General features: G+C 46.6%; 2 protein-coding genes across 2 annotated transcripts; both read right to left on the minus strand.

Annotated features, from left to right (window-relative positions):
- Positions 1-2,378: 2,378 nt before the first annotated feature.
- Positions 2,379-4,789, minus strand: LOC137159168 (growth-regulated protein homolog gamma-like). The gene is made up of 4 exons (XM_067557366.1): positions 4,666-4,789; positions 4,082-4,208; positions 3,900-3,983; positions 2,379-3,393 (listed from the first exon to the last, which is right to left on the minus strand). The coding sequence occupies exons 1-4, from the start codon at positions 4,748-4,750 to the stop codon at positions 3,375-3,377; spliced, it is 315 nt and encodes a 104-aa protein (XP_067413467.1). The 5' UTR covers positions 4,751-4,789; the 3' UTR covers positions 2,379-3,374.
- A 10,031-nt stretch (positions 4,790-14,820) lies between these two features.
- On the minus strand, positions 14,821-17,074 carry LOC137159170 (growth-regulated alpha protein-like). Its single transcript, XM_067557368.1, has 4 exons — positions 16,954-17,074; positions 16,380-16,506; positions 16,198-16,281; positions 14,821-15,746 (listed from the first exon to the last, which is right to left on the minus strand). Exons 1-4 carry the CDS (start codon positions 17,033-17,035, stop codon positions 15,728-15,730), a joined length of 312 nt encoding a protein of 103 aa, XP_067413469.1. The 5' UTR covers positions 17,036-17,074; the 3' UTR covers positions 14,821-15,727.
- Positions 17,075-17,603: the final 529 nt, after the last annotated feature.

Consider the following 17,603-nt stretch of genomic DNA (forward strand, 5'->3'; position numbering starts at 1 on the left):
CGTGACTAGCACAAAGTCATCTACCAGCCTAGTGGGAGGGCTAAGAATAGAACCCAGAGTTTGAGGCCTAGTTTGTTGTTCTAGCCAATAGACCGCACTGTCTCCCATAAGTTCTGGGGTGGCACCTAGAGAGCTCTATTTTCCTAGGTTCTCCACAACCATATAACAGAGAAAAGGGCCCAGCCCCAAAGAGCTTACTGTCCAAGTGTAAGACAAGAGACAACAGGTGCATAGTAGTAACTAATAATCAAAAATAACAATGATGATGCTAATGAGAGCTATGGGTTTTCAACACCTCTGAACATTAGGCCCTGTTGCAACAAAGCATTTATGCACGTACTTAAATTTAAGCAAATAGTTCAGCACGGTAACCCGATCAACTCCCATGGATTTCAGTGGGAGTTAAGCATGTGCTTAAGAGCTTTGCTGAATCAGGGCCCAAACAATTTGCCCTATGCCATACAGGAAGACTAGGAGACCTGGGAACAGAAGCTAGCTTTCTTTGCTCTCTCCCTCTTTCCTTCCCCCCGTGTTGTGTTAATCACATGAACATGCTCCTCTCTATGCTGTTCTCCTCAGTCACTTCTAGTTTAATAATGCTCTGCAAGCCCCATAGCATCCCTGGTTGAAGTGGGTATCAAAAAGGGATTGACCTGATCCTGACTTCAGCTAGAGATTGGCACAAAGATGTTGACTCTAAATGTGCTTTGAATTGAACCCTTTTGAATATTTCTCTTTCTAAAGTCTTCTCTTCCTTCTTTATGGCACTCCAGACAGGCACACAGATATTCATAATATAGTGCTGTTGACTTTAACATGCCTCAAGATATTCACAACTAATCTTGAAATCAATGCACCTGATTTATTAAGTCGTGAGATCTTAACAGTTTGCAGATGGCAGCTTGCAAAGTGACCAGACATATAGCTACATGGGTACTACGTGAGAATAGACACCTCACATAAGTGGTGGTGATACCTATCTGATAAATTGCATTGGTCATGCACCTTTCTCCAATCCACCTGCACTCTATCCACTGTACTCTCCACTGCAACTGCTTCTAACATTGCCAACATTAGCAGCTTCAAACAGGCACTAATTGTGTCCTCCTTTCCTCTCAATGTGGGATTTCTACTACTCACTCCATGTCCCCTCAAAAGCACAGTGGTCTGAGGTGTCAGACAACAAAATCTTGCACCAGGGACAGGTTTAAGGTACAATAAGCATTTTGCCTGTCAGGTCTAGAAATGAACTATATATCATTGGGAAAAGGGAAGTATCTCCCTCTAGGAGTAAGCATTTATTTGTAACCTTAGAAAGCTCTTAAGTATTTGACCTTAAAATCATGTTATTTATAGAAAAGCTATTTTACATCACTTCAAGAAACTTTCAATATCTACCAGAATTTTCCTCTGTCCGTCCTGAGAAGTTGGATCCATAGTGCCCAAGGCAGGCTGGCTCTCCAGGTGCAGGATACCCAGAATGAGTAACAACAAAGCAACTCCATGATAGTTAGTTTTCCTATTTTTGTGTCCAAGACAACATGGTGGGGAAGTCTCAAGGATTTACTGGTATGGATTTGCAATGTAGTGTGACCCTCCCAAACGCATGCTGATAAAATTTGCTGTACCACTCTGTCATGTAGTCTCTCTAATAAAACCGTAAGATTCCCATTTCCTTCAATGGGAGCAGCATAGGATATGTATTTTGATGCACCCAAATTCCATAAACAAGCAGCAAATGGTTTTTCCACTGATTTAAAAAAGATCCATGCATTATGTACTGTATCTATGCCTATAGATCTAACACTTCCTTCTGGAAACAATTGAGTTCCATGAGTCAGAAGTAGCCAGAGGGATGCTAATTTCTTAAAATAATGTCTAGACTCAAAAAGTTATCTGATTTTTTTTTTTTTTTTTTTTTTTTACAGCTAGAGTTTACAGATGCCCTGAAAACTCATAAGCAGGTGTCTTTTCTATGCCGTTTTTCCTAAACTGATTCCTATCCTAACAAAGAACCTTTATGGTCCCACCTATGCAAAGTGCTTTAAGCACACATGTGCTCCCCTGAAAGTTAAGTAAATGTGCAAGTCCTGGCTGCATGTGGGCTTACATCAACACAGCCATGTTCCTAGCTGTAATCTCTTTACATGATGAAACTATACAGATGAAGAGTATAAATATTGGAGTTGTGGACACGTGTCATTTAATACAGATAAACATACTAAAAAAGAAAACCCCAGAAGCTTGATGCATGTGAGGCTATGAATTGCTGTGGTGCATGCAGAACATTTATTATTCCACTGTTTGTTTTTAAATGGTAGTTTAACTGGCACACACTCTGGACTGAACAGATTACTAGATATATTTTAATAAGAAAATATTTATTTTAAAAACCACCTTCATTACATAAATATTGCATTTTAGTAGAGTAGAATTAATGCCATTTATTCTACAGAAACATGACAGTATGTCATACAGTGAAGACATAAAATGTCTAAAGATGTTCAGAACATACTGTTCTTAAGACTTCAGCATAAATACCAAATATTTAAATTTCATATAAAATATTTAAGAATATTAATATAAAGCCAGTCTTTATGGTTATAACATTTTAGCTACTGAATGAAAGCCACATTTCCATGAAGATCACTTAACTAGTATTTCCTTATCATAGTTGTGTGAAACAGATTATGAATCACACAACTGATTCTATGTCCAAAAATACATGTATCTCAGCAACTGATTTCAAGACTGTAGTAAGTTACTATTTGCTCCAGTTGGCTTTTATTTTGTAATCCTGAATAGCTGTGAGCACAAAGACTAAATGCTTGGCAGCTCCAAAATCTAAAGTTCTGGTTATTCACAAGCCAGGCATTGCACACGTTCACAAAGCAGAAGGCAGGGGTTCACAGCACTCTTCATCTTGACCTGCTCAGACTACGGAGGTGATGAGTTGTTTAGAATGTGTATTGGATTAACAATGAGCCTTTCTTGTACCCACTACTGCTCATAATCAGTTCATGTCCCTATAAATATTTGTCAGATTACAACTTCTCCAAGAGCTGAGACTAACTGAATTGTTTGAGTTGTAACAGGATCTAGGACAGGTGCTTACCCAAAATATCTACCTGGTGAATAGATTCAATAGCTACACACACTTATATTAATAAATAGATAAATAAGAACAGATTGTAATAATTTAGTAGAATACATGGAAGAGGTTGAACATGATGGAGGCTGGTCTATCAGACCTTCAAAAGGAGAGTTCACCATGGCTCTTCCTCCAGCCTCAGTTTCCCCTTCTCTGTCACATTGTTTTCCTTGCACACAGGTAGTTTCTGTTGTAGTTCCTTGTTTCATGTCCACTTCTCCCCTCACAACTTGTTAGATTTACTGCAACAGTCAGACAACAATACATATTACAAATGAAATACTTCACCTGGACTCATTTCCTCTTTTGCCTTTGCCTCTACCAGCTCTGATCTTGCATTTCCTGCTACTAGACTCCAGCAGCCCTCCCCAGGAGCGCTGTGTCACAAGCAATAGTGGATAGTGGGGATACAGGTGAGATCTACAGCATTAGTGGCAGGGAGGCCACCAGCCACTTGTTGGAGCCCAGTCTGATTTGTAAGAGTACAAATATTGTACGTAAACTGTTATGCTGCATGTCTCCTCACTCCATAATACAGCCTGAGGTCGACAGGGCCACTAAGTCTTAAGGGATGGATAATTCTGATTAAAAAAACAGCAGCCCACTCTGGTCCATTGTCACGGCAACAGATACCTGTTTCAGACTAATCTACCACTACCGTGACAGGGGACAGCACTTGCATTAGAGCTGGACCCATGGGGCCCTGGCCCCTAACACAATAGGAACAGCGACAGCCCAGGGCAGGTACCTGTTCAGGATGTTGTTGATGATCAGCTTGACCCAGAGCGCTGTGGGCTCCAGACAGACTTTCTTGCCCTGCTTCGTGGTGGCTCTGCGGGAGACAGAGGGGAGAGCGGGGTGAGCCCGGTGCTGGCGGGGGCAGGGCGGGGAGCGCAGGCTGGGAGCGGGCAGCAGGGGCCCGGCACTTACATGACTTCAGCCACCTCGCAGTGGGGCCCCTCGGGGATCAGCTCCGCATATGCGATGCGCTTGGGGTGGATCACCTCGGAGACGGTCTGCACGCACCGGCACCGCAGCTCGCCGGCCATGGGGGCTCCTGGGGAGGGGGAGAAAGAGACTCAGCTCCTGCCGGCTCCCGGAGACTCTGCAGAGGGGCCGCGCTGGGACACTCCGTCCCCCCACCCCCACCCCCAGCTCCCCGAGAGTCAGATCCCTCCTGCCACATCGGCTCCTCTCCCACCAGGACGCCAAAGGCTTTGCCAAGCCCTCCACGGCTCCGCCTACCTGCCCCCAGCCACCCTTCTACCACGGTTTCCCAGTCCCCACACGGGCCCCCTGTCACCTGCCCCCAAGCGCCCTTGTCCCCGCCCCTCTCTCCCGGGGGGCCGGGGCGGTTCCTGGTTTCCCCGATCTCAGACCCCCGAGGCGGCCCCGTTGCTGGAGCTGCCCGAGCAGGGATCGCAGCCGGCTGCCCCTGGCGCCTGCAGCAAGCCCAGCGCCCCACCCCGCTCTGGAAGCTGGCGATGCCCGGCGCGGCGCGGCGAGCCCCTTACCCCGGCACAGCGCGGCGCAGGCCGCCAGCAGCAGCAGCAGCAGCAGGAGGGGGCTGGCGGCGGCAAAGCTCCGGGGATGGCTCATGGTTCGGGCTGGCGGCGGGGGCTGGTGCTCGGCGATGTGGGCTCGGCTCAGCTTTGAGCCACTGCAGCGCCCGCAGCCGCTTTTATCCCGCAGGAGCTCGGCTGGGAAATTCCCGGGGGAGGGGACAGCAGGAGGCGGAGCGGCCGGAGGAACTTGACTCAGCCGGGCTCTGCTCCGCTGCGGCTTGCCGTGCCAAGGGCTGGAGCTGCTCTCGGGGATCGGCCCGGAGCCGGTGGCCGGGATCTCCGCCCGGAAACCCACTTGTTGCCACCGGCCCCCACCCCAGCGGTGCAGCCACAGCTCCCGGCACCGATCTCGGCGGAAACTAACCGCCCTGCTCCTTGCCAGCCGGGCCACCCGCGCCGCTGCAGGAGTGCGGGTCCCGCGCTACCCCACACGGGCGGCTCGGGACACCTGGGCCCGACGGGGCGAAAGCGCTGGGGGCAGCGTGGCGCGCTACTTTGTTTCGCGTCTTCTCCTAGCCCGGGCATCGCGCTGTGGCCTGTGGGAGGGGCAGGGAGCGGGCACCGGGCACAGGCGCCACACGCTGGCTTCGAGGCTTAATCTTGAGATGGGAATAAGGCGATAGTTCAGCCCAGAACCCTGAACTCGTGTATCCCAAACCCCTTAACTCCCAGGGTAGTTCTCAGCACGGAGCAGGGGATTATCATATACGGAGAGGTTTACGTTGAATGTTAATAACAGTTTACTAATACCCAATGCTTGATGTTACTACTGGTTCAACATTCATATTTAATTACAGATAAAATAGTGTGTGTTGCAGTGTAGAGGGGTAGACCGTATATCCCTGGTGCAATGAAGGCAGCAGGATCCGACTCATATAATACACACATGATTTGGACTATATATTTCAGACTAAAGGTGAAGATACCCGGGACCAAATTCTGCTTGTGGTTACAATGAAGCCGGTGTGAGTGGAAAGGCTGTGGAGCTCAGAATGGGTCCCACATGTTTACTCCATAGCTGCTCAGTCTAGTTCTTGGGATGCAGCGTCTACTGTTGCTCGGTTTCGGTGGCATAGCTCTTTGGTAGGCTGCTATTTCTCCCGCTATGAAACTAGTTAACTTATTGTAAAACCCGACAGTGGCATTAACAGATCAATCTGCACCATAAGCATTATTTGTTATTAAGCATTAGGGACCCTGTTTTTTAAGATGACGGTTCATTTTTTTTATTATGACTCAGAAGTCTGCAGGCTTACGAAACAACTCTCAATTGAAAAACTTTCACAATCAAGGGGAAGCTAAGAACGTAACGTGGTAGCATCTCTTGACAGATAGCTGTTAAGTTAATCACTTTTTAATCTGAGGATGAACTCATGTTTTACGGTTTACCCTTGGAGCCAAAACTCTACATCTGATTTATTGCACATGACTGAAAGCAAACAGTAGGAGGGAAATATCATTCAGCGTAGCAGCCCAAGGATTAACATTATTTATTTATATTACCTAGCGTCTAACATGTAGCTTAACAGTGAGTGAGACTGTATGTCTATCAAGTCTGTAAGTGAGAGCACTTCTAAACAATTCTTCTGGCAACCCTACAGGGCAAAACAGAGAAGCCATGACAATAACCAGACATCCAAAAAAAGTGTAACTTGTGCCATTGACACAAAGAAGCAGCTGTGCATAAAAACCATGTAATCTTAAAATATAAATATGCCATTAAGCAACTTAAAATATGAAGCAATTCGGAGGATTCTGAGGCTGTTTCTTTCTGTTCAAAGCCCATATGACTCTCATCCAGCTCTGGCCACAAAAGAAATGGAACTGGATTCTGCAGTCCCTATTCAGGCAAAAATTCCCTCTGAAGTCAGTGGGAGCTTTCCCTGAAAGAGCTGCAAGATCTAGCCACATATCACCAAAGCTTCAGAAATAAAAATTTGGCCCAAGTGCCAGTCTTTGCTCAGGACTCCAAAACTGAGCTATAGCTCCACATGTGGCTGTGGAGTTGCTTTAAAGTTTGCTATGTCCAGGAGAAGGTGATACTTGCCTACTGACAATCCCGTTCCTCCTACCACAGCAGCCAGAGCTGGAAATCAAATGATGTGCTAGGTCTGTCACCCGTGCAAAAACCCATAAGGACATATTTTAAATGTAAAGACTATAGTCTTGTGTTAGCTGTTTCCACTAGTCCCTGTGTTCTGTATTTTACCATTATATGGCAGGAGGAGAAAAAGTGACATCATTAAACAAACATTTTAGGTCAACTGATTTTCAGTTTATTTTTCTTTGTACAGTAAACAGCCAGTGAAAATACATTTTCTTCCTTTAAAAATGACAAATCAGTAGCAGTTTTATTCTAGGATCCAGTGCTGCTCCAGTTGAAATTAACCGTGAAACTCCCTTTGACTTCAGAAGGGCCAGGGTTTCACCACTGCCTTTACTTGGGGTTTGGGGTGGACGAGGAATACAAAAACACTTGCTGCTTAAATGCAGCAGGTTTATATATATATATATATATACCCAGGTGTATCATTCATCACCTGTATATATTCCTTTTATGAAAGGTAATGAATGAAACATACTGGATCATATTTTGGCATCAAAGCTGCTTCTCGAATCACAAATGATTTCGCAGTAGGGCCCACTTTCTTACTTTTTTATATAGTTCTAAAACGTTTATTGTGCCTTCTAAGGGTATGAATTATAATATGCAGTGAATGTCCATTTGGCTGTGGCCCTTTCATTGGTGTTTCCACACATCGATAAAAATACCCTGAGGGTCATATATTCCCTGAAATCAGACAGCTCCCATAAGTTCCACCAGAGCTCTGCTAAGGAAATTTGCTCTATCACTTCTGTGAAAGGAACAGCTTGAAATCTTATGTCCACCCTGAAGCTGGCAGGTGTAACTTCTAGTTCCATTAGGTAAACCCTGCTAATTTTGATCAAGCTCGTGCACTAACAATAGACATGTCACAGCTGGGGCAAGCTACTAGCCACACACACACATGCTTGCTGTTTCAGATAGGATGGTACTCAGAAGCTAGCCCCTCCTAGGGCTCTCCAGCTGCCGCTACACTTCTATTTCCAGCATGCTAGCTGGATCAGAGCTAGACAGGCCTGGCTACTCAAGCTAGGAATTACACCTTCTGGCTTCAATGTAGACATACCCCTTAGTATCACTTGATTGGGTAAGACAAGCACAGTGGTGGGGTGTCCTATCCCTTTAAGGAACACTGGCTTACAGCTCAAGCAAGCCGGGGCTCAATGAAGGACCCACCATACCCCACCCTGGAGCTGGTCTATTAAAAAGGAAAAGGAAGCTGTGGTGGACTGGAGGCCCTGGAGGCTGTTAGTGTTTGCTGACTCCTGGGACTTTTGCTTTGTTGACTCATTTGGGGAATGTTGAGTGCTTTATAAACTTTTGGTAAGAATGTTCTTTCCCTAAGACCTTCCTAAAGGGGAAATATTTGTTTGTTAGTTTGTTCTAACCTCCCCCTTATTTGGTCCCTTTACAACATGTAACATATAGTAACTCTGAAAAATCATTGGAGAACACAGACTCACTGCCTTGGAATATATTAATTGCAGTGTTTATTGTAGCTCTACTGGTCCCAGGGTATGAAAGAAATAGACAGATAGGATAGGCCAGACTAGTGGACCAAATTCTGTTGGTGGAAGAGGTAAGCTTCTGAGCTTCACAGAGCTCTTCTTCAGGTCAGTCCAGTGAAGAAAGAGTGCTAAGGTAAATACAAGGTGGGATTGTTAAACATAAGGAGTTAATAATACCTGTTGTAGGAGATGACTTAAAATGAAGTGGGTAATTACACCCCTGCAGCCTTAGGACAATGGAGAGTGGTTTCAAAGGAAACCTGCACAAGAAAAGAGGAGCTTGGAAATTAAAATTTATATCTCTGCTGGACAGACTGGCTATATTCTGCTTGCTTTAATTCCTTCTTGGCTCTAAGAAAATAGTAAAATAATACGCTAAATGGGAATTAACTTTGTGCTGTTTTGTTTATGGGTGCTGAACATCATGGACCTGGTCTCAGTACTCTCGGTTCATTGATGTGATTCAGGAATAACTGTAGTAGAATCAGTGGAATTACAGTGATGTAAAACTGGTGTAAGTGAGAGAAGAATCAGTCCCCATGATTGGTGGAGTAGATGCCAGGCAAGAAAATGACAGTAGAATATGTGTTTGCAGTGTTGTTGTAGCCCTGTTGGTCCCAGGATATTAGCAAGACAAGGTTATATCTTGTACTGAACTGACTTCTATTGATGAGAGACAAGAATAAACATTCTAAGGGCCTATTCAAAGTGAGGTGACCTGTTGACACCCCTGCAGTCATAGGACAAAAAAGGAGCACTTAGTGGATCACAGATTATTGTAATAAAGCATAGATCAGTATCTTTATTAAGACCATGATTTTTAGTGTCTAGAGAAGTTATGAATTTAACCTCCCAAGCTCATCTTTTGACGGTGTTGCAGGCGTATCCTTTGAGGATGAGGACTGAAATCAGATGTGGAGTAATTGTTTTGTGCTAAGCCCATGAGTGATGTGGTGTTTTTGTGCCTCCTTTTTCTCTGTGAGTTTGAGAGCATAGCAATGTGGTTTCACCCATATAATTATTGTGGAATAAATAGCAAATGGAATTGTTACCTAAAACCAGAACTTTCTTACAAATATGGTGGTATGTCCAAGCTATGAAAAAGTGGGTTTTAAAGCACTTAATTTACAGCCATCTTCTGCACCTTATTACCTATTTTGCTCTATAGTTGTGCAGTAATAAGCAAAGCTCACCTACAATAACACTTAATGAGTTGTGGGACATTTAAATTAAAATCTTAATTCAATGGCATGGTTGAGTCTCCAGATTATCAAACTGTCTACACTAAATTTTTCGGCATAATTCATCACTCAGGAGTGTGAATAACCCACCCTGTCACCATAGCTACTGCCACTTGGGGGCCGGAGTAGTTGATGGGAGAACTCGCTCCTTTCGGTTTAGCACAGCTACAATGCAGTGCTGTAAACTCTATAGTGGAGCCATCCATCAGACTGTGATCCTTGCAAAGATTTATATTTAGGTTAAATCTTATGTACTGACTAGTCCCAGTGGACTCAATGGCACCACTATTGGTATAATTTGTCGCTCAGAGATGTGAATAAGCCACCCCTTGAGGGCTGGTTCACACTTACCGTGCGCTTCGGTGGCAGTCAATGGGAGTTACGCAAATTAAGCAGACGTCAACTGCTCTGCTTCCCTTCTGCGCGCTGTTCTCACTGCGCTACTTGAGGGGGTGGACTTACTCAGTCGACTTCCTGATCAATTGAGCGGTCAGTGAGACCTGCTCAATCGATCAAGGAAGATCGATCTGGCAGTGGCGATTTTGCCGCTGGCAGTCTGAACATAGCCTTAGTGACATAAGTTATACTCACCTAAGCACTGGTGTGGACAGCATTATGTCAGGGGAGAGAGCATCTCCCACCAAATAAGCTACTGCCTCTCAAGATGGTTTTGTTATGCAGCTGGGAATGCTTTATTACTGTCGGCAGAGTGGGTCCTCACTAGACACACTACAGTGGCGCAGCTGCATCGGTGCATCCATACGGTTGTAGCGCTTAGACTAATGTGTCAAAATAAACCTCGGCAAGTCTTTGTATGACTGGGACATGTTAATAGTAACAGTAGCATTAGCATTAATACTATCTCGCTCTTGTATTGTGCTTTTCATCAACTTTGTCCACTTAGGCACAGAGGAGTGACTGGCTCATGCTCACACATCAGGATCATGCTCGCACTGAGTCAGGATTAGAACCCAAAGCTTGAGTCCCAATCCAGTGCTTTAGCTCATAGGCCACATTGTCCCCTATCAGTCCTATGGTAGGGCCTCAGAACCCCAGCAAGGATCTGGGCCCTGTTGTGATCGGTGCTGCACAAACACATGACACAAAGAAGGCTCTGGCCCCAAAGATCTTACAATCTAAGTATAAGACAAGAGACAACAGGTGGATAATAGTAACTAAAAAATAACAATGGTGAAGTCAATAGGAGCTGTGGGTTTTCAACACCTCTGAACACCACGCCTTGCTTCAACAAAGCATTTATATATGTGCTTAACTTTAAGCACGTAGGTCAGCAGGGTGAATCAGTCAACTCCAGTTGACTTCAGTGGGAGTTTAGCATGTGCTTGAGAGCATTGCTCAATCAGGTCCCAAACAACTTGCCCAATGTCACTCGGGAAGACTGGTGGACCTGGGAAAAGAAGGCAGTGTTCCTTGATCCCCTCTCCCACGCTAGTGCCTTCAGCACACAAACACCCTTCCTCTTTAAGGATACTAAGCTCCTCCATCCTGCTTGTTTAATGCTTTGCAAGCCCCATGAGACTTCTGAGTGAAGTGGTTATTGCAAAAGGACTTGCTCCTGACGTGTGTGCAAAGCTGACAATTACAAGTGTGCCTTAGAATTAACCCTTCTCAATACTTATCTTTCTAAAGTCTTCTCCTGCTTCTTTCCTTGTGGCCCTTGAGAGAGGTACATGTTTGGGAATGGGTTCTTGGACTACGGTGTATGGCTAGGGTAAATCAATAGGCAGACCGTGAACCAAATCTCAACTACCAGATGCTTTTGAACAGACCCTGAAATCTTTTTATTTACTTATTATTGGTTTTTTTTTTTGCTGGAGTCTGGATCTTGATATACTTTGACCAAGAAATTTGGACCTTAACTAAAAAAAAAAAAAAAAAATACTACCAGCTGACTTTGAACTGGCTCAAGCAATGCTCAAAAAGTAATCTTAAAGAACTCAACACACCCAATCTTATCCAGTCCAGATAACTTCCCATTTTACAGATGGCAGCTTGCAAACCATACATACAGCTACGTACTGCATTTGTCATACCCCTTTGTCTAACTCACCTGCCCTCTGTTCATTCAGCTGCTCTGTCTGAACTGCTTCTTATGGTGCCACCCTCTTAGCAGCCTCAAACAGGCACAAATGGGATCCTCTTTCCCTTCCAGATGAGATTTCTATCACTCCCTCCCTCAAAATCACACTGATCTGTGGTATCAGACAGATAATATATATTCTTGCACCACAGATAGGTTTAAGGTACAAGAAGCATTTTATCCTTCAGGGCTAGAAATAGGACCCCTATGCATTCTCTCAGGGAGGCAGCATTTCCTTCTAACCTCCCAAAGCACCTAAATAATGGATCCTAAAATCATGTCACATACAGAAAAGCTATTGTAGGTCATTTGAAGGATGCTTCTACCATTCATTAGCATTTTTCCTCTCTGAGCCTGAGAAGAAGAACCCTCTCTGAGCTTGATAAATTTATAGAGGGAATGGTATGATGAGACAGCCTAATTTGGCAATTAACTGAACTTTGACTATTAGCAGTAAATATGCCCAGTGGGATGTTAGATCGGGTGGGTTCTGAGTTACTGCAGAGAATTCTTTCCAGGTGTCTGGCTGGTGAGTCTTGCCCACATGCTCAGAGTTTAGCTGACTGCCATATTTGGGTTAGGTGTTGGAGGCCCAGTGTGATTGGAGTTGCTTGACCACTATTTTGAGGCCTAGCATAGCCTAAGTTGCTTGCTTGACCATTCTGGTCTCTGCAGCCTGACATCTTCTGATTGGCAGAGATGAATAGGCATACTGAATAACCTTGCAGATGCCTCAGTTTCTGCATACCACGGCACATAAGACAAAATACATACCGTGTATGCTTGCAGCTGCACATAAAAATGGTAACGGAAATAACAAGTCATCCTTAAATGTCTGGAGGTACATTTTTTCCACTGCCATGGGATGGGGCATATCTTCTCACTGCCCCTCCGATCACCAAATGTTGTTTTAATGGCTCCAGTTATCATGGTAAAAATAAAATGTAGTCAAGGGTAAAAACCCAATATAGGTAACAAAATATGTAATAATTAATAAATAGGTAATAAGGTAAAAATTGTGTATAAAAAGTCACCACTTAAGCAAAGGGGCACGCTCCATCAATGCCTGATTCTGCAGGAGGTGCTGCTGGTCAGACCAAAGGTTCCAGTAACTCCCTGGTGGGGCCCCTGAAGAAAGCTGTTCCTGTATCCAGCCTTCTAAGTGACTGCTTAGCTCTCCAGGGTTAATGAGTATAATATATTATAGTTAATTTTAGGCTTTGTATTTAACTAATATATTTATAAAAAACTTTGCACATTAGACCTTATTGAGCTACAAATCAGGCCTACCGTGGCTCACTGGTAGCCACACTAATCACTTGATTGTCCAGTATCAACATTGGGAAGGACCTTTTTCTCCAGGGCAGACTGGCAGAGGCCTTGGGGGTTTTTCACTTTCCTCTGAAGCATGGGGTACAGGTCACTTGCTGGTGGATTCTCTGTACCTTGAAGTCTTTAAATTATGATTTGAGGACTTCAGTAACTGAGTCATAGGTTAGGGGTCTATTACAGGAGTGGGTGGGTGAGGTTCTGTGGCCTGCATTGTGCAGGAGGTCAGACTAGATGATCGTAATGGTCCCTTCTGACCTTAGAGTTTGAGTCTAAGTTGAGTGCATCATTCAAGGGCAGGGTTACTCTCCAGAGGAGAGAGACAAAGACGAGTAAGAACAAAGCAGCTCCAGGAAGATAAGTTGCCTGTAGATTGTATCCAAGACCCCATGGCTGTGGAGCATAGCTCTAAGCAGGGGTGGCCAACCCGCGAGCCGCATGTGGCTCTTTGCTCAGACAAATGCTGGGCTGGGGAGAAGAGAGGGAGTGAAATTGATGAGCTGGGCGGAAATTGACAGGGTGAACTGTTGGTGGAGGATAGAGAGAGGAGGGGGAGTGAATTGATGCGCTGCCTGAGGGCAAGGTAACTGCGGCTTTCTGACTCTCAGGGGTTGGCCACCCCTGGACTCTAAGGGTTCACTGGTGCTGATTTGCAAGCCAGGGGGACCAGCCCGACTTGCTTGCCCTGCCCTTGCCGGCTGTGCCCTTGCTGTACTGGGGGATGCTATGAAATGAGACGTGCTCACACCTTGGTTCTCAGCTCACAGCACAGGAAGGTGAGGACAGTGCTTAATTTGTAATGAGAATTCCTGGGGCGCAAGCCATTCTTTTGTTTTACTTTAATAACTGAGGTGAGGTGCCAAGGCCAGAGGTGACAGGGCTATGAACTGCTTGGAGCTCAGCCCTGGCGTACATTAAGCACTAAGTGGCGGCCAGGGGGAGTGAGGCAGGTAGCCACTGCTACACGGAGCTCAACAGCAGAAGACTGCAATCGGAGACCACGGCCCTGAGCCCAAAAGTCTCGGGTTGATTTCAGACCCCACCCGAGCCTGACACTTGTAGTTAGATCTTGTCTGGGTGGGGTAGGGTCACGTGGTGGATACCTACCATCACACAGGCTGTCTAATATAACAAAGCAGCAAGCCTCATTGGGAGTAGGAGAGAGCTGGCTGATGTGTATTGTTCTAGCCTGCTTTCCCTAAGCAAGCAGCAATTGATCTTTCCATCCACTAAATTACGTGTCCATGCACAATGTACTGAATCTATGCCTATAGGTCCGATGCTTCCTTTGGAAAATATCTTCCATAAAACTCAGCTAGATGGAGGGATACTGCACTTTTACAAATGTCTACAGTTAAGCAACCCCCCTTTTTTCTTTTACAGCTAGAGCCTTCGCATGCCCTGAAAATTACTTTATATAAAGTAAACTGCCTTCTATGCTCTTCTTCCTTGGAAGAGTCTTGTTTCCTGTAACAGCAAAGAATTGTTATAGGCCTGATCTTGTGAAGTGCTTTAAGCACAAATAGTCTCATGGAAAGTTAAGGAAATGCGCAAGTTTTTGCAGCTTTCATAGCCCCAAACCACTTTGCAAGGCTGAATTTCTCTTCACAATGAAGTCTGCAGATAATGAGTTTAAATATGGCAACTTTGTGTCCAAGTGTGTTAAAGACAGCCAAACATTAAATAGGGAAGGGGGGTGAAACTTGAATGCGGGTGTGGTTGGGAACTAATTGTAGGATTCACACCATACCTGCTTTTTTAGGTGGTCCCACTGTGACATGTTGATTAACTGAATAGACAACACCACTGCTTTTAATCAGAAAATATGTATTTTATGTATAACTCCTCCATGACTACAATTACTGCATATGAGTACAGTACAATACGTAATACTATTTATTCTACACAATGACAGTATGTCATACAATGAAGACATAAAATGTCTAAAGGATATTCAGAACGTTACTGTTCTTAGACCTTCAGCATAAATACCAAATCATTTAAATAGTATAAAAATAATTTAACATTCATCATAAAATAGTCCTAAAGAGATTGCAAAAAACTTTAGCTAGTGACTGGAAGCAACATTTTCTTAAAATCATTTTTCTATGAAAGGAGAGAATAGCTGCTAGTCTTTCACCTAACCACACAAATGATTCTGTCCCAGGGACACTGTGCCTTGGCAACACATTTTTAGGACTGTAGCAAGTTATTGCACTTGTTCTAACTGGGTTTCATTTGTAATCCTGAATATCTGTGTGTGTGCACAAAGACTAAATGTTTGGCAGCTCCAGAATCTGAAGTTCTGGTTATTCACAAGCCAGGCATTGCACATGTTTGCAATGCAGAAGGCAGGGGTTCACCATGTTCTTCATCTTCAGCTGCTCAGACTACCTGCGGTCATGAGTTGTTTAGAATGTGTATTGGATTAACAATGAGCCCCCCTTACCTACTATTGCACATTATCAGTTCAGGTGAGCAGACAAGATTTATGACAGGTGCTTAACAAAAATACCTCCTTGTTGAATAGCTATATAGAGAACTAACAGGATGGAATAATTTTGTGGAATGCCTTGAAGTTCAGTGCAGGCTGGTGTCAGACTTTCAAAAGAAGAGACTTCACCATGGCTAATTGTCCAGCCTCAAGTTCCCCTGCTCTGTCACACTTTTTTCCTCGTGCAGAGAGGTAGCTTCATTTGTAGTTCCTTGTTCACTGCAGCTGCTTTCCTCACAACTTCTTAAGTTTACTGCAACAGTCAGACAGAATACATATTTCAAGTGCAATCCTGAAATACCTCATCTGGACTCGTGTCTGCTTTTGCCATGTGGCATTCCCTGTGTACTAGACTCCAGCTGCCCTCCAGAGGAGCTCTGTGTCATAGGGAATAGTGGACAGTGATACAGCTAAAATGAATGGCATGAGGGGTACGGACCCAAGCAGCCCAGTTGGATGGGTAACAATACAGCAACTTATTTAAACTCATTTTTCTACATGACAGCTGGGCGGACTGGGTCAGCGGGGGCTAACTGTTGTAGTCACCAGTATTCATTGGTTAAGACTCAGTGACCCACTGTCACTGCAACCCCCAATACCTGCTTCCAACACCTATCGTGACAGGGGACAGCACTTGCATTAGAGCTGGACCCATGGGGCCCTGCGCTAGCACAATAGGAACAGCGACAGCCCAGGGCAGGTACCTGTTCAGGATGTTGTTGATGATCAGCTTGACCCAGGGCGCTGTGGGCTCCAGACAGACTTTCTTGCCGTGCTTCGTGGTGGCTCTGCGGGAGACAGAGGGGAGAGCGGGGTGAGCCCGGTGCTGGCGGGGGCAGGGCGGGGAGCGCAGGCTAGGAGCGGGCAGCAGGGGCCCGGCACTTACATGACTTCAGCCACCCCGCAGTGGGGCCCCTCGGGGATCAGCTCCGCATATGCGATGCGCTTGGGGTGGATCACCTCGGAGACGGTCTGCACGCACCGGCACCGCAGCTCGCCGGCCATGGGGGCTCCTGGGGAGGGGGAGAAAGAGACTCAGCTCCTGCCGGCTCCCGGAGACTCTGCAGAGGGACCGCGCTGGGACACTCCGTCGCCCCCCCCCCCCCAGCTCCCCGAGAGTCAGATCCTTCCTGCCACATCGGCTCCTGCCCCACCAGGACCTCATAGACTCTGCCAAGCCCTCCACGGCTCCGCCTACCTGCCCCCAGCCACCCTTCTACCACGGTTTCCCAGTCCCCACACGGGCCCCCTGTCACCTGCCCCCAAGCGCCCTTGTCTCCGGCCCTCTCTGGCGGGGGGCCGGGGCGGCTCCTGGTTTCCACGATCTCAGACCCCCGAGGCGGCCCCGCTGCTGGAGCTGCCCGAGCAGGGATCGCAGCCGGCTGCCCCTGCAGCAAGCCCAGCGCCCCACCCCGCTCTGGAAGCTGGCGATGCCCGGCGCGGCGCGGCGAGCCCCTTACCCCGGCACAGCGCGGCGCAGGCCGCCAGCAGCAGCAGCAGCAGGAGGGGGCTGGCGGTGGCAAAGCTCCGGGGATGGCTCATGGTTCGGGCTGGCGGCGGGGGCTGGTGCTCGGCGATGTGGGCTCGGCTCAGCTTTGAGCCACTGCAGCGCCCGCAGCCGCTTTTATCCCGCAGGAGCCCGGCCGGGAAATTCCCGGGGGAGGGGACAGCAGGAGGCGGAGCGGCCGGAGGAACTTGACTCAGCCGGGCTCCGCCTGCCCCGCGCTACCCCACAGAGGTGGCTCGGGACAGCTGGGTACGAGCGGGCGAAAGCGCTGGGGGCAGCGTGGCGCGCTACTTTGTTTCTCGTCTTCTCCTAGCCCGGGAATCGCGCTGCGGCCTGTGGGAGGGGCAGGGAGCGGGCACCGGGCACAGGCGCCGCACGCTGGCTTCGCTGGTTTAAACTTGAGATGGGAATAAGGCGATAGTTCAGCGCAGAACCCTGAACTCGTGTATCCCAAACCCCTTAACTCCCAGGGTAGTTCTCAGCACGGAGCAGGGGATCATCCTGCGGGTGTGAGGAGATCTCGATGGTCAGTCTGGGTACACACAAGTCATTTTACTATTGGATTCATATATAATTACAACAGAATTGGCTGCCTTGCAGTGT

The sequence above is a fragment of the Emydura macquarii genome, unplaced genomic scaffold (assembly GCF_026122565.2).
Source record: "Emydura macquarii macquarii isolate MOO-44397 ecotype Brisbane River unplaced genomic scaffold, CSIRO-AGI_Emac_v2 contig_1790, whole genome shotgun sequence".
Taxonomy (NCBI): domain Eukaryota; kingdom Metazoa; phylum Chordata; order Testudines; family Chelidae; genus Emydura; species Emydura macquarii.